This window comes from Onychomys torridus, chromosome 7 (assembly GCF_903995425.1).
Source record: "Onychomys torridus chromosome 7, mOncTor1.1, whole genome shotgun sequence".
NCBI lineage: Eukaryota > Metazoa > Chordata > Mammalia > Rodentia > Cricetidae > Onychomys > Onychomys torridus.
In genome coordinates, this window is record NC_050449.1 from 11499111 (window position 1) to 11521429 (window position 22319).

General features: G+C 46.5%; 1 protein-coding gene across 1 annotated transcript; it reads right to left on the reverse strand.

The window, feature by feature from the left end:
• Positions 1-219: 219 nt before the first annotated feature.
• Mtnr1b (melatonin receptor 1B) lies at positions 220-14292 on the reverse strand. Its single transcript, XM_036191856.1, has 3 exons — positions 13970-14292; positions 1505-2423; positions 220-229 (listed from the first exon to the last, which is right to left on the reverse strand). The coding sequence occupies exons 1-2, from the start codon at positions 14190-14192 to the stop codon at positions 1552-1554; spliced, it is 1095 nt and encodes a 364-aa protein (XP_036047749.1). The 5' UTR covers positions 14193-14292; the 3' UTR covers positions 220-229; positions 1505-1551.
• Between the last annotated feature and the right edge of the window lie 8027 nt (positions 14293-22319).

The window sequence follows — 22319 nt, forward strand, 5'->3', positions numbered from 1 at the left end:
ACACATTTCCCTAATCATTCCTGTAATGGTTCCCTAATATCAGACTCTGATTTCCACAACTGATTTATTTGCAGGGTCCAGGGAATTCACATTTTTTTTTTTAATTTAATTTAATTAATTTTTTTTTTTTTAGTTTTTTGAGACAGGGTTTCTCTGGGTAGCTTTGTGCCTTTCCTGGAACTCATTTGGTAGCCCAGGCTGGCCTCAAACTCACAGAGATCCGCTCTGCCTCCCAAGTGCTGGGATTAAAGGCCTGCACCACCACCGCCCAGTGGGAATTCACATTTTTAAGGAGTGCCCAGGTAACCAGGTGTCTAAGCATTCAGCCCAGGCTGGGCTTTTCCCACGTCAGGGAAGGTGAAGATGTGCTGTGGATCTGAGCCGGAAGCACACCAGCACCCCCTTGTTCTGCCTCCAGGGAAGCCCCATGGCCAGCTGAGGTGACTGTCCTTCCCTGTGGACGACATGCATATAAGATACATAACCTAGCTCAATGCATCTCTGCTACTGGTTCCCAAGTCTGCAGGGGCAGAGTGGGGTGCCGACAGGCCTGGCTCCATACCTGCCTTTGAACTTAGCACCTTTTTGGACTCTCCTCATCAGTTAAGTTCTTTGAGTTTCAGTTTCTTACTCCACAAACACATAATAGTATCTATTTGAAAGGATTAGATGTGATAGTACATATCAAGCATTCAATCACATGACTGGTACAAAGAAAACACCCTCCAGCTTTTGCTTATAGCAGTCTGTCAATAGACTGACCACCTAGAGGACAGGCATCATGGTTTTCCTGCTGGACTACACTCACCAAGCACCTTCAATTAATATCTGAAGAAAACAACATGGTGTGCACATGTGTTATTTGTGTGCTCTGTTTGTATGTGGTGAATGTTTTGTGTATATGTGGTATGTGTTTTATGGGTATATGCCTGGTATATATGAGTGTGATGTGTTTCTGGTGTAAATGTATGTAGTATGTATATGTGTGGTGTTAATCTTGTTGTATGTATATGTGGTACATGGTTGTGCTTGGTATTCATGTGTCTGGTGTACAAGCACATGGTGTGTGAGTATGCATGTGTGTGTCTCATGTATATGTGTATGATGTGTGTTTGGTGTATATGCGTGATGGATATGGATACAGTATGGTACATTTGTGATGTGCAGGAAAGGTTGATGGGTAGGACCTTCTGCACCTGCCTTTTTCCTGGGTTTCTGGAAGTCACCCACCTTCAGTACTGTAGATTTTTCTCTTTCAGCCCAGGTAATCAAAAGAGATCTCTTCCTGCTGGCCCTTCAGGGACATTAGTAACAGGGCAATGTTACTAATGTCAAAGCAGCATCTCATGGGTAGGGTTTGGCTTGTGCCCTTTGGAATCCAGTGTCCAACCTGGCACCATGAGTGAGTGTCTGCAGGTTTGTGCTTTGGCCACCTGCCAGACTTCACCAGTTGTGGACTGTGATACGAGCAGATTGGTGCACAGCACTGGGACACAAGTTACACTCCCCCACTTCAAAGCTTTACTGCTATGTCCATGTACTTGACGCAGTCTAGAGAGCACCCTCCTGGATAGGCATGGGAGCCCTGACAGCAGGCGGTCCTGGGCTCCGCAGCTCCTCAGCAAGGCAGCATTTGGAAGTATCATGGAAGCAGCACCCAGTATTCCAGAGGCCCGAGAGGATCCTCCTGTACTCCCTGCGGAAGTTCTGATTCAGGAGCCCGTAGACAATGGCATTAAGGCAGCTGTTGAAGTAAGCTAGGAAGTAGCTGGTGACAAAGAGCCCATCTGGGACCTGGAGAGCCATCACCTCTGGGTTAATAGCCACTGCAAGGCCGATGCAGTTGAGGGGGGCCCAGCATATGGCAAAAACCACAAACACTGCGAACATGGTTAGGAAACTGCGCAAGTCACCAGGCCTCAGGCGCAGCTTACTCTCAGCCTTGGCCTTCCTTCGGACCTGGAGCACCAGTACCCAGATTCGCAGGTAGCAGAAGGATACCACAGCAATTGGAAGGAGGAAGTGGATGGCCACCACGGCCGCAGTGTAGTGGGTGCTGGCTGTCTGGATGAAGGTGCAGGAATAGATGCGTGGGTCATACTCTAGGGACCCCACAAAGAAATTGGGCACCAACGCCACCAGAGTAAGGAGCCAAACGAGGCTGATGTAGAGGGGAGCACGCCAGTGACTGCAGACGCGGTGGTAGGTTGCACTATTACAGATGCACCAATAGCGGTTGATGGCAATGGCTGTGATGTTGAAGACAGAGCCAAGGACGCTCAGGCCCATCACAAAGGCACTGGCTTTGCAGTGGGCCTCTCCAAGGGCCCAACCATCATGGACAATGGCTACCAGGATCAGTGGGTAAGGGTACAAGGCTACCACCAGGTCAGCCAAGGCCAGACTCACCACAAACAGGTTACCTGAAGCAGGAAACACAGGTTAGTAGTTAGTTAGTAGAGGTCCTACAATTCGTGGTCATTACTTATGGGGGTGGAGGGAAATCACTTGGTGGGTAGAATGCTTGTAACTCAGGCACGACACCTGAGTTTGATTCCAAGATCCCACACTTTAAAAAGAAAAAGAGCCAGGTGTAGGGATAATTCTTGTAATTCCATGGAAAGACAGGCAGACCCCCTGGTGCTCGCTGACTAGCTGTCCAGCATAATCAGCGAGCACCACATTTCTAAGAGATCCTGTTTGAAACATAAGGTGGATGGCACCTGAGAATACAGGAATGATACCCAAGGTTCACCTCTGGCTTCTGTTCCCACACAGGCTTGTGCATTTCTACACAGAAACCACACACACACACACACACACACACACACACACACACACACACTACACAGATATGCACACAACGTTTTATGCTTCTCTGAAATGCTTTCATCATCACTGGGAGTGGAAACCAAATGACATTTAGAGACAGAGTCGAGGACTCAAATTGCATCCATACTTGTCTACTCACGTGCTCACTGACTCCCTTTGGTAACTTGCAAAGCACTGATAATTACCCTACTTTGTGGTAGGTGTGATAATGAGAGCAATGCCCAGTGAAGTGGATGGTCTCAAATAACTGCTTCTAGGACAGGTATAGAGACATGGTGTCCTGGTTGCATGTGTCAAAACACAGCTTGGGAAAGGGCTGCCTCCAGCCTGTCAGAAGACTGTGTGGTATAGAGTGCCTTGGGCAGGGACCTGCAGAAGTGCCTATTTCATCTCAAAAGCTCCAGGTCAGTCTAGCTCAGAACTGAGAGAAAATTAGTCCCATCATACTATGGAAGTTCTCAGGACCTCAGGATTATGCCGGCATCCAGAGCAGGACAGGATCAAAGAGGGCCAGGGCATGTGAGAGGTTGCCAGTGAACCCTGGCAAGGAGCATGGGGTGAGAGGGAGCATGGCCCGGGGTCTGAGGACCACACAGGGAGGTTGTTTAGGGATGGTGTATCCTGAATGATCTGCTGCCTTTCATCCTGTTCTGTTATTTGAGGGTTTTATTTACTTTGTGGATTAAGACTCATTTTCTTTCCAGTTGTTACTTCAAGGTGAGAAATGCACATCTGAGGACCCGTGCGCCATGTGGCAGATCTGGTTGGTGTCTCTGAGTTTCATTTCCAGTCCTGGTGGTTGTCTCCACCATCAGCAGCAGCCTTTGGCTCCTTTGGCTTCCTGGCCATGACAGTTCATCTTCATTGTCAACCTGGCAGAGTCAGAACCACTAAGGGACAGACACATCTCTGGGTGTGTCTTGAGAGTGTTTCTAGGTTAGGGCAGCTGAGCAGAGAAGACACAAGCTGAATATGAGTGGCACCATCCCATGGGTTAGGATCCCAGACTGAGGATCCATTGCCTCTCTCTGTGATTGAGGTGTGGTTGTGAGTCATGACCTGCACTGTCCCTTCCCCACCAGCCACACTCCCAGCAGTTAAGGAGTCAACCGTTGGTCCTCAAGTCTTTGTTATTAGTCTTGTCAAAGCAACCAGGAAAGCAGCTGATGTTCAAACTGTCCTGAGTTCCCAGAAGCAGGGACTGCTTCTCATAACCCAGTTCAGATAAGAATTGCTTTATTCTGGGATTTTTAAGGCTCCTTTTGAAGTTTGGAGAAGGTGCTGGAGGTGGGAACAGCCTGAGGTACACTTAGTTCTGCCCATTTCTGGAATTTGGCATTTGGGCAATGATTGAACTTTCTCTGTGACTTCTTCACCACCCCCTTCTCCTGCTGGATAACCCCCCACACTCTTCACAGTGTTGGTTTTTTAAAGAACACTCCCTTTTACCAATATAGGAAGGTCAATTGCTGCAGATCCTGATGGTTTCTGGATGGACAGCAAATAGGCGTTTGGAATATACAAATGTGACAGAAAAAGTCAAATGTGGCTGGAAGTTGGTGCCAGCTCTGCCAGCTGTTTCTCTGGGAAAGCTAAGGCAGGCACCGCTGTGTTAATGCAGCTTGTCCCCTAATAATGCCCCAGAGGCTTTAAACAGCTTGTAAATAGCGTGCAGAACACGTTAGCTCCACGTGGAAAGTGATTCAATTACTCTCCCCTATTAAGCCGGCTGTTCCTAAAAAGCTGAAATCCACCAATCCCTGTTGGAGAGTCATCTGCCCAGCGGTCCTACTGTCTTCTAGCTTTCTTGGCATGAATCCCAATTAGGTGACTGCCGATCTTACATTGCCGGCCATCTGTGAGATGCTGAGATGCTGGAGTCTCTCAGGATGATATTTGGGAGGAGATCCCTGCTGCATCAATTTCTTCCCCAGCCAGATGAGAGATCAATCAGACAGCCTGCAGCTCTGTTCTGTGCTGTGTGCAACGGCTTGTAATAAACATTCCTATACAAGTCTTGGAGTGACTCATCCTGCCTGCCTCTGTCAGACAAGGTGTGTCGGTAGGAAGGGGCTGCCACAACAGGCTTATATTCTCTGAAGCAGAGCCCCTCCATTATTCACAGGTAAAGCACACCACAGTAGCTTCTTATCCCGTCTCCTTTCTGGGAATTCTGTTTCTGAGGAGGTGGTCAGCGCTACACTGTCTAGTTTTCATCAGACAGAACTCTGAAAGGCAAAGCCACCCCTGTCCTCAGCCACTCTTTTGTTCACCTTCTGAACTCTGAAGAGTTTCCATGTGTTTAAAATACCCTTGGGCATGGAGCTTCAAGTCAGTGTTCACTTGAGCCAGTCAGTTACTCAGCAGGCATCCCCGAGAACCTCCTCATAGCAGTTCTGACTGTGCTGGGAGCTTAGAGAACGGGGGGGGGGGGGGGGGGGGGGGCAACCCATGGGCGTCCATTCTCTCACAGAGAAGACAGCCAACAAATGAAAGCAGGGTATACTGAGGGAAGTCCACAGCTGACACACAGTGGTCAACAGAGCAACAGGGCTAACCACCTTCAGATCAAAGTCTTCCTCCATCCTTTATTTGATGTACAGTACATCTGTGCTCTTCCATACACAGGAAAGACATGGCATGGTGCTCAGAGAAAGACCTGTCATGATGTACCAACACAGAAACAATAGCCCAGGTAGTCCAGGCCAGAACAACAAAGTGGGAAAAGTCCCACGTCAAACAATGAAGAGGGATGGTGTTAGTCAGGCTGAACAACTTCCCCAAACCCTTCGACCAGATTGCTCCCACCCAAGACTGGCAGTGCACCTGCCAAACAGAACCTTACAGTGAAAGGTCATAAGCAATAGCAATGTCAACATGAATCATGGGAGGCATTCTAATAACATTGTGGGTGTAAGCAATTTTGAGAAGATTGAGCAGATAATTTGTTAGAAAGTTGCTTTTCTCACAAGCACTGAAGCGATGGATACATGTAAGGTAATCTCATTATGTTCTCAATTTCCTGGAGGGTAGAAATTGTTTTCTTCCGAAGTCCTATTATTTATGAAAAACCCTCAGGGTGTCAGGATGACTCATAGAAAGGCTGAGATAAAGTTGTTCTTTCCTTAGTTATATAAATTAAAAGTATACAGGAAAATACTAAGGATGATGTTTCAAAAACTTATAGGAAGATACATAAGATGCATGTGTTTGAAAGAATAACTGTTATGATGTCACAAACATTCTTCACAATCATCAGAAGCGATCAGCTGGAAAATGTGATGATGAGCACCATCTTATTACTTTAACAAATGCAATAGTGACCAAGGATAATGGATGTGCCACCAGACTCAATGGTATGCACTCAGCACTTCTGTAAGAATCCTGCATGTTTAACCAGACAATTTAGATCTCCTAGATGAAGAAGCAGGTGCCCAGTTATGTAAATCTCTAACAGAGAAGGCTGGAGAAGAACCCGAAGACAAGAGAGCCAGGGGGGAAATGGAAGTGGAATAAAAGGCAAGGGTGTAGAGAACTGGTGTTCATCACAAGTGAAGGGCAGAAACAGGACACTGACCTTGGCAGCGAGGAGATCAGCCGGGCAAATTCTGCTCTTTGCAGCAGAATAAAGTGATGGCCTATTCTCTCATTAGCTTTGCCTTCAAGGAAAGAGAGACTGAGTAACACTTGGACAGGAATATCCCTCAGAGAAAGGATTGTAGAATTTTATTTTTTTATTCTCTGTTTTCCCCTTTTCCTTGTTTTTATTGGTGTTTTGTTTATAGGTACTGGATCACCATATGTAGGTTTTCATCGAACTCTAGCATGTACTTTCGCGCCTTTTCTTTCTCCTCTCTCACCTCCCACTCACCTACTTCCTGTTTCTGTCTCTTTCTCAAATGAAGATTTCTGACACCTGAGAAATACCAAGTTACCTCTCTGTTGCCATCATAAAAATATCCTGACCAAAGCAATTCCAAGGAGGGCTTATGGTTCATGCTTCCGAGGTCCATTATGATGGCAAAGGCATGGACCACATTCCATCTCCAGTCGGGAAACAAAAGGAGGTGAGTGCTGGTGCTCAGCTCTCCTTTTTATTTGGCCCTGGACTGCAGCCCATGACATGCTGCCACCCACAGATAGGGAGGGTCTTCCCATGTCTATTAACCTAATGAAGAAGCTCCCTCACAGGCTGCCCAGAGGTTTGTCTCCTGATTCTGCCAAGTTGACAATGTTAACCATCATGATCATGTCAACTATGACTATGAGCACTGTTATTGTCTTACTGTTAGTTGTACTGAAAGAACTGAGCATTTGACACCTGGGTCAGAATAGGATTCTTGTGAGGTAAGACATGAGTTGTCGAGCCATGTTTCAGGTTGGGATGTGTTCTGACACATGTGAAGTCAGGTGATTTAATCCTCCTGGGAACTTCCCAGGGTGTCCTTAAATAAGTACAGTCGTTGCAGCCTGCTGTGCCCTTGCCTACAGTAGTCCTGATGACTAAAGACAGCAAAGAGGGTGGGAGGTTCCCTGATGATTGCCAACTCCACAAACACAGAGGCTACATTTGCTCTCTAATTTTAACCTCTCCAGCAATACACATTTTACACTGTGAGTTACAGAAGCCATGCTCAATGTCTGCCATGCCCTGAAGGACATCATGTGTATGTATGGAAGCCATGCTTTGGAAATGAATGAAGGCAGTTGGACAGGAAACTCTCTATGACCCCCAGGAAATGGAGAACTCCCTGGGAAGAACTAGAAAGACAAGAATTCTCTTCCTTATGCAGCTAAAGACATAGTTACAGATTAAAAAAATGTTCATTTTTGCTCACTGAAAAGATAATAAGGTACTTAGAGTTGAAATGTAAAGCTGGAGATCTCAGAAACATTGGAGAGGGAGGCCAAGGTGGCCTAGTTTGTTCTTAAGCTGATAACAAGTGTCCCATATCCTGCTCAGCAACAGAGACAGCTGTCACTGAGTGGTATCTTCCTGAGTGCAGGCTAAGTGCTGATTGGAGTGGGTTTCTTCTTTCTCTCTCTTCCTGGGACCGTGGACTTCAGGTCTACTGGACATTTCTTTCCAGGCCTTCAAGTGCCTTTGTCCAGGGCCACCCACCTTCCTCAGGTATCAATCACATGCTGTGTTTCCTTATAGGGAAGGAACGGGGGTGGCCACTGTCTCTGCACAGTACCAGTGGGGAAGGATAGCCTACCTGCACCTTCTAGGAAAGCCCTCGATTGGGTAAGAGATGGTGAGAGCCCTGGGTGCCACTGGGTACTGAGGGAAGCATCCGAGTGGGGAGAACAGACCTTGAATGTGGGCCTGTGTTCAGAATATACTCCCTCCATATTTTCCCAGGAAATTGTCAGCCACTGATGCCCTCTGCCTTACAAATGGCTAAAAATTTTCAAAATGGCAGCATCCACTCACTAGCAACACCACAGCTGAGCACAAAAGTCCATTGTCAGATCATGGCTCCTGATTGGTAACAAAAAACTCTGGGTGAGTTGTCGACAAAGTTAGGGTTGATGGACACTGTTTTACATCCCTCAATGCTGGCGGAGAGAAGACAAAGGCTGGCAGCTCAGAAGGGGTGCCATTTTCTAGCCTCTTGTGCTGGAGACTGTATGGTGGTGGTGATAGCAGGAAATCCCGGTTTTATAGATGTGTGTGTGTGTGTGTGTGTGTGTGTGTGTGTGTGTGTGTGTAGACCAAAGCTTGACATCAGTGTCCATGACTGATTTCCACTTTACACATCGAGGCAAGGTGTCTTGCTGACCTTAGTGTTCATTGATGGATTCAGCTAGTCTGGCTAGCCAGCTTGCTGCAAGGATCCCATCTCTGCCTCCAGAGTGCTGATGTTATAGGTGGGCCACCACACCCACCCAGCATTTATATGGGTGCTGGAGATCTGAATTCTGCCCCTCTCACATTCATACAGCAAGTATCTTACTCATGGAGCCATCTACCCCTGCCCTTCAGACAGCTTAAGGTGGCTCAGGACAGACCATCAAGGATGCACCAAGAGGCAATGGGAAGCACAGGTGTAGAGACTATGGTATAGCTGAGGTTGCTAAGGGACTCCAGCCACCCAGGAGCAAGAGCAGGCATGCATGCCTTTGTGACTGGTCCAGACATCAGCTTCCAAGGAAAGCATGAGGTATTCTTTGAGCTTTCATTGCTCAATGCAATGATTAACTGTCAGTTGCTGTGTTGAGCTGAGTACTGTTGACCAGGTCTCTGCCACCCACTGTAGCAGAGGTTCTCCTGTCCTTCTGTGCCTGCTGTTTTCTCCAGGACATTTGGTCCCTACTGTGTACAGGCCTCTGAGGACAGAGCAGAGCAAAAGTCTATGTATTTATTCAACTAGACAGGAAGCTGGGAAGGAGAGAAGGAGGGAGGAAGGGATGGAAAGAGAGATGAGGGGGCAGTTACTCTGTTGGGGAGAGCACACAAGTATCATGGGGGCCTGAAGAGTGTGACACTCACTACACCGTTCACAGGGTTGATAGCAAACATAAGGCTGAGTTGGGGACTGAGGAAGGGGGAGTAGACATCACGGAGGTGCACCGGACAGCCTGGCCTGCAGGGAACTTGACAACAGGCTGTGAGCAGGTGAGGTAGCCAAGCTGATTGAAGAAGTCTCTGGAAGAGACTGTTCTTTGGATGGAGGAGGTAAGAGGTTGGCAAGATAGTTCCAGGAAGAGGAGTGGGGAAACCATCAAAACACTGTAAAGTGTGTGTCAGGGGAGATGAGGGGATTCAGACTCTCAGGATACAAAGCTGAGGAAAGGGCAGAGTGAGAAATGTTGTAATAGAGCAAACACATCTGGGATGAAAGAAAAGAATGACTCCCAAGACTTAGGTGCCGGGAGACAAAAAGAGGAAGAAGAGCTAGGGATTTGCATCAGGCAAGGTGAGGGAATCGAGGTCCCAGGAGAGTATGACTCTGAGTGTCACAACTAGCAGGGAAGGACGGTTCTAGAAGCTGGGGAAGGAGCAGGAGAAGCAAGATATCCAGAGGAAGCATCAGGGGAGACACAAAATTAAGGGTGTGGTAGTTTGAATTTAATTGGCCCCCATAAACTCATCGGGAATGGCACTATTGGGAGGTGTGACTTTGTGGGAGTAAGTATGGCCTTGTTGGGGGAAGTGTGTCACTGTAGAAGAGGGCTTTGAAGTCTCATATATGTCCAAGCCATGCCCAGTATCTGAGACCACTTCTTGTTGCCTGCAGATCAAGACATATTAACTCTCATCTCCTTCTTCAGCACCATATCTGCCAGCATGCCACCACGTTGTACCATGATTATAATGGACAAATCTCTGAACTGTAAGCCACCCCAATGAATGCTGTTTCTTTGTAAGTGTTGCTGTGGTCACAGTGTCTCTTCACAGCAATAAAAACCCTCACTAAGACAACCCTTTTTAAACCAAACAAACAAAAAATAAGGGACTTTGGTGTATATCTCTGAGGGCAAGTAGAGAGGTGGGAAATAAAGGAAGGAGGATATCATGGATTAGGGGAGAGTAAGGGAGGGCAGGGGAGAGTAAAGGAGAGCAAGGGAGAGTAACAGAGGTCAGGGAAGGGTAAGGGAGGGCAGGGGAGAGTAAAGGAGAGCAGGGGAGAGTAAGGGAGAGGAGGGGAGAGTAAGGGAGAGGAGGGGAGAGTAAGGGAGAGGAGGGGAGAGTAAGGGAGAGCAGGGGAGAGTAAGGGAGAGGAGGGGAGAGTAAGGGAGAGGAGGGGAGAGTAAGGGAGAGGAGGGAAGGGTAAAGAAGGGCAGGGGAGAGTAAAGGAGAGCAGGAGAGGGTAAGGGAGGGCAGGAGAGAGGAATTGGAGTCCAGAAAAGAGAATGTAGGAAGGGAGAAGGTAGTGGAGGACGCTAGATGAGAGGTTAGGAGAGAAGGAGAGGGGAGGAGGAAAGAGTAGAGAAGAGGACCTGATAGAAGACTGTTTCCGGAGAGAAAAGAAGTGATCAAACCACAAAGCATACATACAGGTAAGGTGGAGGTGAAGCAGGCAGGACAAAAGTCCATGCGTGCTCCCCAGAGAGCCCCAAGCTTAGCAAGCCCCAGGAAGCATAATGTGAGGGGACAAGCCACGGTGGGCAAGCACTGGCTTATAGACAGGGGTGACACACACCTGACTGCCCTTCTGGTGGTCAGTTCCCTGAACCTGCCCCCCACTGTCCCCAAGTTCTGTCTGAAATGGGAACTCATTTCACCACACAACAACAGTTGGCCTTGTGAGAGTCAGTAAGGGGGCCTCATGTCTCCTGGGAAGCATGCTGAGACCTCAGGTGGGCCATGTACCTTTCCATGCTCTAGTCAGAACTTCGTAAGGTTTATGTTGATATTGATATCAATTTTCAACTTGACAAGATCTAGAATAACCCATGGCACAAACCTCTGGGTATGTCTGCAGGACATAGATGTTTGTAGATAGCATTAATTGATGTGGGAAGGCTCACTTTAAATGTGGGAAGGAGCAATCTATGCACTGATTCCTAGACAGAATAAAAACAAGAATCTGAGCTGAGCTGGGTGGTCACAGTGCATGCCTTTAATCCCAGCACTTGGGAGGTACAGGTAGCTTGATCTCTATGGGTTCAAGGCTAACCTGGTCTACAAAGTGAGTTCCAGGACAGCCAGGGCTGTTACATAGAGAAAAACAAACAAACAAAATAAATAAATAAATAAATAAATAAATAAATAAAGAAAGAAAGAAAGAAAGAAAGGAAGAAAGAAAGAAAGGAAGAAAGAAAGAAAGATAGATAGATAGATGATAGATAGATAGATAGAATCTGAGCTGAGAAGCAGCATTCACCTCTTCCTGCTTCCTAACTGTGAGGACAATGTGACCGCTGTCTCACACTCCCTCTGGCCTAGCCTGCCCTTCCTTTAAAAATGGCTAATAAAGAGAGAGTAGGGGCTCACTTTTCACAGTGTTGGAGGTTTTCAGAACATTTTGAAATATCATTTTACCATGGTCATTTAGTTTAAGCCAATACTACATTAAGTAAATGACTGTCACCAGCAAAGTCAACCATCATACAAACAAGGGCTGGGCACATGGCACACAGTGAGTACTTGCCTGGAATGAATGTGATTCTTTGGTTCATTCCTAGCATCTGAGAGAGGGAGAGAGAGAGGGAGAGAGAGAGAGAGAGAGAGAGAGAGAGAGAGAGAGAGAGAGAGAGAGAGCAGGAGAAGGAGGAAAAGGAGGAGAAGGAAGAGGAGGAAACGAAAGACAGAAAACACTGGTTTAATGCGTGACTGTGGAAGTTGCCAGTAGGACAGGAATAAATGCTTGTGGACAGCATGCTAGTTTGGTTCTCTAGTGCTGGGCTGCAGCACAGGCATCAAGAGAGAGAAAAATAGGATGAGGCATTAGCAGCTCCACATGCTCTCTATTCCTGGCTGCTGGGAACTGTGGGGAGCACAGGGTGGGGCTGTCCTAAGTGGCCTGAAGGAGAAGTGGGATTCTCATCTTCCACAGGCTAGAAGCAGCAGTGGCCACTTCCTCAATCGTTTCTCTCAGGAGAACCTCAGACAACCTAAGGGCTGAACAGGGAGCCTCCGCTCATAGAGGCTTCCCTGGCCCCCAGCATGTCCAGGAGTGAAGCATGAGGACCTGGAGGGCTAGCTAGGCACCCTGATCCACAAGGACAAAGCTTAGGGTGGCTGAACTTCTGCTTCCCTGCTCAGAAAATGAATGTTTGAGGCTGCTGTGCCAGGGCAGCGTGATTAAAAAAGTAGCAAACACACATTCTGACAGTAACTTACTCTTTGCTAACACATGTCTCTTTTCCAGAGCAGCAATGAGGTCTTGAAAAGGTATTCCAGGAAACACCAGCCCCAGTGACTGTGTGAAGTTTATGCTCCTTAACAACGTTAGGGTTCCCACAGGACAACTAAAAAACTCATACTTCCCTTCTGGCTTCCTCTGTAGATAAAAACCCTCAGAACCATCTTTAAGATCCCCAAGACATTTATAATCATTTACTAGCAATGGCTTTTGCAAATGGCCTGGCATTTTAGGAAGTCATCTTTAGGCTTTCCCACTGTTTATATTTACGCCATTTTCCGTTTTACTTGACCTTACCAGGCAAGGTAAGAATTACACGATTAGCTGGGCAGTGGTGGTGCACGCCTTTAATCCCAGCACTCGGGAGGCAGAGGTAGGAGGATCTCTGTGAGTTCGAGGCCAGCCTGGTCTACAGAGCGAGTTCCAGGAAAGGCGCAAAGCTACATAGAGAAACCCTGTCTAAAAAAAAAAAAAAGAATGACAAGATTAACAGTGGGTTCCTCTCAGGTCACTTGACTAGCATTTCTCACTACCCTGTCAGGAGATGAGTTACATGCTCCTCCCCCCTGGTTTTGTTGCCCTGTGGGGAAAAGTTGAACTGGGAAAAGACTGGAAAGGAAAAAAAAAATATTCTCAGAATTACCACCTGATTTAGCCAAATCATTGTTGTGGTTCTCAAAGTGAGTCCCCCAACTCTGTCTTCATTCAGAAAAGCCAGCCCTGCCTGCAGTGTCTGAATCAACACCCTTGCTTGGAATTAGATCTTCCAGTGACTAGATGAATTTTTGACACAGTGCCAAACAGAATGCTCACATCCATTCACTGCTCACATCCATGCAGTGTCCACTCTCTCCTGCAGCAAGGGCTTTCTAATTACCGAGTGTATGAAATCAGTTTGGCAGTCGGAGAGAGAGGTGTCTCTCACAGGTTGGGAGCTTCTGTGGCCAAAAGGGGCCCCACTGAGCAGTAACAGTTAAAATGCCACCAATAGCAGCATGCAACCCTTCAGTGCCCACATCCTGCCACAAACAAGAAAAGCTTGGCTCAATTCACAATGGTACTAGTGTGTCAAGTGTGTCCTGGGTGGCTAGCTGCTAGAGGCAAGTTCCAGAATAGCTTCGCACCCCTGAACCAGAACTTCCTCTAACTTCAAAGAAACAAAGTTTAGGACCAGGATGAAATGAATGGATGGAGACACCCGGCACTGAGGGGGGAAAGTGGGAGCGTGGGGGTGTTTGTGGGATGCAAAAGGATCTAAGATTCAGGCTTCGAATCAGTGGCAGGGCACACAAGGAACCCAGCCCCGAGAAAGCTGCTCTTACCTGCGTTCCGCAGCTTGCGGTTCCTGAGCACAGAGAGGATGACAAGGAGGTTCCCCACGACATCCACGGCTGTGGTGACAACGACCACTGTAGATAGCGTGGGAGCCACCCAAGGAGCCCGGAGAGTCCCTGATGGCCTTACGCCTGCTGACCCGGACCAACTAGGGTGCACCGCCAGCCCGCCGGCCTCAGAGCAATTGGCGGCAGAGCTGTTCTCAGGCATCGCGGCGACGCTGCCAGAGGCACAAGGTGAGCACTGCTTCGGGCACTCCCTTCGCCTCCACTCCGCCTGCCCGCCCGACCCAGTGAGCGCTAACAAGAGGCTGTGGGGAGGGACCGAAAGGAGACAATTAATTGAACGTGGGCAGAGGGGCGGAGAGAAATAAAGGACCCAGACAAGGACACGGGCTCAGATGTTGTAGAAAGGAGTGCGTCCTCAGAGGCACACTCAGGACCAGCGCTGCAGCATCTCTGCCCCCAGAGCTCAACCAGTGTCTGGTCCACTTCAAGTGGTCTAATTGGTAAGGCCAGTGTCCCTAAAAACCAAGAATCCCTAGTTCCTTTACAACGTGGAGAAGCTGAGTCCATTTGGGGACACCCTGCTTTGAGACTGGAGTGCGTGCTGGTGGTTCGAGCTATCTGGTCGTCAGTAGGCTCTGCCAGGTGGTGCAGCTCTAAAGAACTCATGACTCCTGGGGAATGAGGAGCAACCCCAGAGCAAAGAAGCCAAAAGTGTTGGGCTCTGAAAGGTGACAGGAAAGCTGTTCCTTAGCCGCGTGTTGTGTGTTGTGGATGGCCTTGAGGTCAGTGCTGGAAAATCAATACTTTAAAAAAATGCTTATGTGGATATCCATTTAAGAATGGCGCTTATATGGATACATGGTCTATGCTGGAGGTTATTATAATGTAGGTTTGGACAAGAAGATCAAAGAAGTAAGTGTGAGCACAAGATGGAAGGAATATTTCCCCAGGAATGGCACTAACCTCGTTTGTGCCCCTTATGTTGGCCCTGCGTGGCTTTTACACCCACTAGAACCACTGACACCAAGAGACCAGTAAACCTGAGAGTATCAAGGTTCATTGGGCCAATGAAATCTCATATTGCCCAAGAACAAGGCAAAGTGGGGTGGAGCTTTAAAGAGGTGCCTGTGCTTTCCTCTGCCCATCCACCAAAGGACAGATGCTCAAGATTAAACAGAAATTCAGAATGAAACTCCACATTAAAACAAAGGCTGTTTCCTCCAAACCTCTTATCCATCATTGTCCACAGCAGCCTTGTGTGTATTAGCCCAAATCAAATAACAGACCACACGTCTATTGGCAGAAGAGTGGGTGAATCAACTTCACACAATGGGATAAAAACTGCTTGTAAACACAACAGCATGGATTAATCACAAAAGTACCACATAAAGCTAGAAGTGTAACCCATATATACCCAACACCCACCCACACACACACACACACACACACACACACACACACACACACACATGCCTTCAATGTGCATATGTATATGAAATGGAATAAAAGAAGGCAGTATGTATTAAAATACTATGTATCCAAAAAGTACATACTATTTGGCTTACTTTTCATGAAGTCTAAACTTCATCTGTGGTGATAGAGGTCAGAACTAGCTTGATAATAGAGATTTAGCTAATGAAGTAATTAATTTGGCAGTTTTAGGGTATCAAATCTTGTAATGGTGGGCAAACCCAGCTACCTCCTCAACTCTGGAATGTTGTTTTTTTTCCATATAACTTTATATAAGTAAAGCTCTTCCCAGAAATCAACAGAAAAAAAGATGAAGTAGAGGTAGGGGGCCTGATAGTGCAGGAGGAGGCGTATGATGACAAGTGTGCACACCTGGAAAGGTGAGATGAGCACATCTGGATCCTGGGAGGAATGTGGTTATGAGGAGAGGAGGATTTCCCCTGGGCAGAGAGAAGGCTGAAGCCAGGTGCAAATTCAGAAAGGGTTCTAAACTGCAGGGGCAGTTTGGGCTCCTTTCAAATTCTGTATTCTTGGGCAGTTTGAGGCTACATCATAGGACAAGCTTGGGGATGGGGAGGAGTTTGAGGAAAGAGAAGATATAAAATGGCATTTCAGAGAGTGAGAACTCTCCCTAGGAGGCACAGAATGCATGCCGGCCAGGACTGTCCCTGTGTATGACTTTAAACTAAACCGACCCCTTGCAGTGTCAATCAGCAAGCCAGAGCTGCTCCTGATGAGCGGGTGAGAAGGTGCATGAACTAACTGCCTCAGCTGGAGAAAGAAGTGAAATCACAGGAGAGGTCATGCAAGGCCAATGAACTGTGCTGCGTTGTCTTATGTTTAAAAGTGTGATCTTGAGAAAGCAAGTGCTTAGAGATGTGAAGTCTCCTTGTTTACTTAGTGGTGCTGGGTTTTGAACTCAGGACCTTGTGCTTGTGAGCATGCTCACTTCACTGAGCTATGTCCCAGCCTGAAAAGCAGATTTCCGAGGTGTGAAGGCTCTTGTTGGGAAGGCTCAGAGGATGCTTATGTAGTTGGTCCCTGGAGAGAGGCAGAAAAAAAAAGTCTTAGAGATGGGAAGTCTGGGATGGAGATGTAGCTTAGTGGGATGCTTCTAGTACACGTGAGGTTCAGGATGTTCTACCACCGGATGAAAGGAAGAGGAAGAAAAGGAAGATGAAAGAGGAAGGGGAGGGAGAAGGAAAGAAGGGACAGGAGGGAAGAGTGAGAAAAGGAAGCAAAGGGAAGGGGAGGAGAAGGATTAGGAGATGGGCAGAGGGGGAGGAGGAAGGTGATGGGAGGAAAAGGGGACAGGAGATATAGACACAAGACAGAGTGAAGATCCACTTTGACGGGAAGAGACAAAGGCCAAAATACCTCTTTGTTCCACACACAGACCTATAGTGAGACCCCTCTGCTATTAGCAACATCCATAGCACAAATGGAATACCAGCTGTGCCGCCTCCATTCCAACACACTCTAATAACGGCATTTGGCTAATGGAGGAATTGGCCCTGTGCTGTCCTGGAATATAATCTTGCACCTTGCTTGCATCACAATTGTGTATGTTAAGACCTTTGGGATTGGGTTACTTGAAGTCAATGCTGTATCTTGATCCAGCAGGCTGTGCTGGGTCTTGAAGGCACACGGCACTTGTAAAGTCAATTTAAAAGTCAAAACTAAATATACTTATATGCTTCAACAATTTTTATTCATACCATTTTTTAAAGATCTGAACACTATTTTTATTTGTGTGTTTGTATGTGAAACCAAGTGGAGGGAGCTGCTTACTGGCTTTCTCATCATGATTTATTCAGCCTGCTTTCTTTTTCTTTCTTTCTTTCTTTCTTTCTTTCTTTCTTTCTTTCTTTCTTTCTTTCTTTCTTTCTTTCTTTTTTTAAGACTTATTCATTTATTATGTAAACAGTGTTCTGCCTACATGCATGCTTGCAGGCCAGAAGAGGGCACCAGATCTCATTACAGATGGCTGTGAGCCACCATGTGGTTGCTGGGAATTGAACTCAGGACCTCTGGAAGAATAGTCAGTGCTCTTAACCTCTGAGCCATCTCTCCAGCTCAAGCCTGCTTTCTTATAGGCTGGACTCTCCCCCAACAATCACTAATTAAGAAAATGCCCTATAGCTAGATCTTATGGACGCATTTTCTCAGTTGAAGTTCTCTGCCTTCAGATGACTCTAGCCTATGTCATTGGCTTAAAACTAGCCAGCACAATGACTGCCTTATAAAAGGAAACATTTAATTTGGGAGTTGCTTACACTTTCAGGGGATTAGACCATAACCATCATGGCAGAGAGCGCAAGCAACAGGCAGGCAGGCATGACACTTGAGTAGCTGGGAGCTCACATTTGATCTGTAAGTTGCAAGGATGGGGGAGAAAGGCTGAGCCTCAAAGACACCCCCCCCCCCCAGTGACATACCTCCTCTGAGGCAACACCTTCTCAACTTTCCCAAACAGTTCTGATAACTGTGAACCAAACATTCAAGAAGTTCTGTGCTTACCTTACTGGGGAAGGGATGTATGGACAGCATATGAAGGATCTTTAGGTCACTGAGACTCTTCTGTGTAATCATGGAGGGCATGATAGTAATCTGTTTTTATTCCATGATGGTAGACTTTGTCCAGACCCATAGCACGTGAACCAAAGGCAAGCCCTAATGTAAACTGTAGAGTTTGGGTGACAAGAGTGTGCCAATGTGGTGTTATAGATGTGCCAACTGTCCTACTTGCTGCAGGAACTTGAAGGGGAAGTTGTGTGTATATGAGGATAAGGGGTCCGTGGGAACTACTCATGTTGGTCTTTTTTTTTTTTTTAAATTTTATTGTGACTCTAAAATAAAGCTCTTTCTAAAAGAAAGGGATTTTGGCTGGGAGAGTGAAAATTTCCCCAAGCTCATCCTTCATCAACCCAATAGCACATATGCGAACATCAGTATGACTAACTAAAGTAGATCCAGGGAGCAGTCCTGATAGGAAGTTGGGGCTATGGCATCCAGGTAATGGATGTGGTGTCAGACTCAAGAGAGTGGGTTTCATGTTCAAGGAAGACATTCTAGAAGGAGTGATTTCAGGGCCTGGTTTAAAGAAGCAGAGTGAGGTTGAGGGCTCTTGAGGGCTTGGGCTCATATCCAAGCACAGGGAATATGTTGAGGGAGTCTTAGACATCTTCAGCCTGTTCTGAAGTCAGACTATTGTCTGCTTCTTCTCTGCTGTGATTTGGGTGTATGTTGTGTTGGGTGTGTTTTAGGTACATGTTTGGTGTGTGTTGGGTTGGGTATGAGTGTTGGGTGTTGTTGAGTATGTATTGGGTATGTGTTGGGTATGTGTTGAGTGTGTGTTGGGTTGGGTGCATCTTAGGTATGTGTTGGTTGGGTATGTGTTGAGTGTGTGTTGGGTATGTATTGAGGGAGTATCCCAAGTTTGCTGTTAGAAGTTTTGTTTCTGGAAGCTTGGTTCCTAGCGTTAGGTGGCCAAGAGTAGCAGAACCCTGGAGAAGTGGGACCTGGTGAGATCTGGTGAGATCTAGTAGGTCTAGTGAAGACATAGGAGGTTTTGCCTGTAGAAAGGACTAAAGTAGGTCTCATGAGACTAAAGTCTTGTTCTTATTTCCTGTGTTACCATGTGACCTATCCCTCTCATGTATGTGCCTGCCACTGTAATGCCATGTGCTACAAGGCCTCACCAGAGCCAAGCTCATGCTGAAGCCATGTCCTTGAACCTCTAGAAATGTGAACCAAAGAAACTTGTCTTATTTCTCAAGTACCCAGCTTCCCAGATTCCATTATAGTGACAGAAAATCGACTGTTTATTTTCCAACTGTCAGAAGCAACTCTCTCACTAACAGATAGGGGGTAATTTCCTTCTTATTTGATGGTGATCTCAGTGTTTAGTTAGAAGGACCTGAGCCTGTCCTTGGGTGACACTGACTCCTGAGTAAGTCTCCTTGATCTTTAAAAAAGGTGTTTTATTTTAAATTATGTGTATGTATGTGTTTGTGTGTGGGTATATGCACATGTGAGTGCAGTGCCTGCAGAGTCCAGAAGAGGGTGTTGGCTCCCCTGAGCCAGAGCTAAAGCAATTGTGAGCCCTCTGACTAGGTGCTGGGAGCCAAACTTGTGTCCTTTGGATGAGCAGTATGTGTTCTTTACTGCTGAGCCATCTCATTACTGTTGTTTGTTATCCCACAATTTCTAGATTGGGTGCCTCAACAAATAAGACTAAAGTTTATTTTATGTATACAAATATGTGTGCTACACATGTTATGAAAATTTATATGTAAATTATTTTATATCATTAATTTACAAATTATGTATATAACTTAAACTGCTTAAACTTTGTCCTATTAGAATTAAAAGTAGTTTGCAGTTTACTTGAGGAACACTACTTAAAAATAATCTTTAAGCCAAACATCTTTAATAGAAAAATTCAAGAGAAAGGGCTGCATCATAATAGTGATAATTCTGACTCCAGTAGAGGAAAATCTAATTTGGAATCTTAATGAGATGCAGACAAAGGACGGTTGGTCTTAGAACAGGATGTTAGGCAAGCGAGCCCTGGAGTGAATAGCATGGAGTTATATGTATGGACTCCATCTCTGGGAGCACAGTGTATGGGTCTTCATGACCTCTGAGGGCAGAGAGTGCAGATCCTGTGCCCCAGAGGCTTGGCTGGGCAGGATGGGAAGTGTATTATTTAGTTTTTTCATTGCTATCATCAAATGTATAGTAAGAAACAATGTAAGGAAAGGAGGCTGATTTGGGGCCACAGTTTAAGAGTCTGTTATGGACAAGGTGCTAGGCAGCTGGTCTACACAGTGAGGAGAGCAGTGAATGCTGGTACTCAGCCCCCTGTCTTCCTTCTGTTACATCAGTTCCCTTGGCCTATAAGATGGTACTGCCCACCTCAATTAAACTTCTCTAGAAACATCCTCACAACACATCTGGAGATGTGTTTCCATGGTGATTCTAAATCCCGGCAAGTTGACAATGCAAACTGACTCTCATGGGAAGTGCCTGCACTCTCCCCTCACAGGGATGTTTCAGTCTCTGCTCAGGGCCTCTGCAGGTCCAACAGCAGACCAAGCCTTTTCTCCATTAGCACACAGGCCCATGGCTCAACAGCTTTGCATTGGGCTTTTCAGCTTACACAGCCAGAAAACCATCTAGGTTCTCTCTGTAGTTTCTCTAGTAGAGATACTTTCCTGTTCTAGTCCAGCCAATTTTCTAGAGTCTGTCCCAGGCCACAAAGCTTCATTGTAGAGATTTGAGCCCGTTCTGGTGTATGGAGTACCACTCCCCATGGGAATGACTGATGGGATTGCCCCAAACACTACCAGACAAGCCTTGGGTGTCCTTGAAGAAAGACATGGGTTGGTCATAGAAACCAACTAGTGCAGGGCACTTCTGTTTGGCTCATGTGTTGACATAGGTTTTCAGCTCATGATGCCATTTGTGAGTTTGTAGATGTTAGACTGTAGGACTTGTCTAGAGGGTGTAGGGTACTTGAACTATGACCCTGGAGGTTGTAGTTTATCCTGGTCTCTGAGGGGGTAAGTTCCTGGAAGCATGTTTTCTGGAGCAGCGCTTTGTCCTGGGCCCTCTCTGTTGTTTGCTCTTCTTCCTGTCTGATCTGAGGTGAGACGCCTCCTTTGTCACATGCTCTCATACCCAGGATGTCAGCCCAAGTTCATAGGGCACATGGTGGTTGTGTATTTGCTGTGGAGCCAAGGACGACATTGAAATTCTCCTGCCTTCTATGTCCAGGATTATAGACATGCATCACCATGCCTTGTTTCTGAGGTGCTGGAATCAAACCCAGGGCTTTGTGCATGCTGGACAAGCACTCTAGTAAGTGAGCTTCTCTCTCTCCAAGCACTATGTTTGAATGGTTGACTCTTTTTTCTTTTAATACATTTTTATTTGAAATAGACTGATCACTCTCCTAACTTCCTTCCCTCCAATCCTTCTCAAATACCCTGCCTCCAACCCCTCCCTTGAATCCCCATTCTCCAGTTGATAGCCTCTTTTTTTATTGTTAAATATATCTATATCTATGCATAAACATGTATAAATAAATCCTCTGAGTTCATTTTTGTTGTCGGTGTGTCATTGTGTTGTTTGGTGGCAGGGCTGGGTCCCATTGGCATCACCTAGGGAGGTCATGTAATTCTATGCATCCTGCGCCAGCTCCTCCACTTCTGCTGTGACAACTTACCTGAGAGGAAAACTTCTGCACACTTCAATCTGCTCTGTCATTTCCATATTCCCCTGTCCATACTGTCCCACCCTTCTGCCTCAACAACCAAGGGTTAAATGGGCCTTATTTAATTCATTGAGGTATTATTCCTCATTCATCAAGAACGTGGCTTGCCTTTTGAGAATTGCCCATTATTGTGGGCACATCTGCCCCCTAGTGGTAGTAATGGAAAATATACAACTGGACTTGGTATGGAGGGATTTTGATATAGTCTCACTGTTCTCTTTCCCTTCCTCTATTTTAAACAGGAATGGCACGCCCTTTATATGACACACCACTGTGGTGATATTTTATTTGTGTTCTAATAAATAAAGCTTGCATGGAGGCCAGAGGAAAAAGCCAGCCACTATATTAAACATAAAGATTAGGCAGGTAGCACATGTATCCTAGCATTCAGGAGGCAGAGATTCATGCGGATCTCTGTGAGTTCAAGGCCACACTGGGAACAGAGCCAGGAGTGGTGGCATACGCCTTTAATCCCAGCAGTAGTTAACCATAGAAGTCTGGAGGTCTGTATCGACAGACAGGAAGTGATAGAGCTGGGCAGAAAGAGGAAGTGATGTAGCTGGGCGGAGAAAGGAAGTA

Bases quoted from the DNA above. Each gene is read 5' to 3' on its own strand.
- Mtnr1b (XM_036191856.1), bottom strand. From the start codon at position 14,192: ATGCCTGAGAACAGCTCTGCCGCCAATTGCTCTGAGGCCGGCGGGCTG. The intron at 2,424-13,969 runs GTAAGAGCAGCT...TTCCTGCTTCAG, and splicing joins CCGCAAGCTGCGGAACGCAG to GTAACCTGTTTGTGGTGAGT.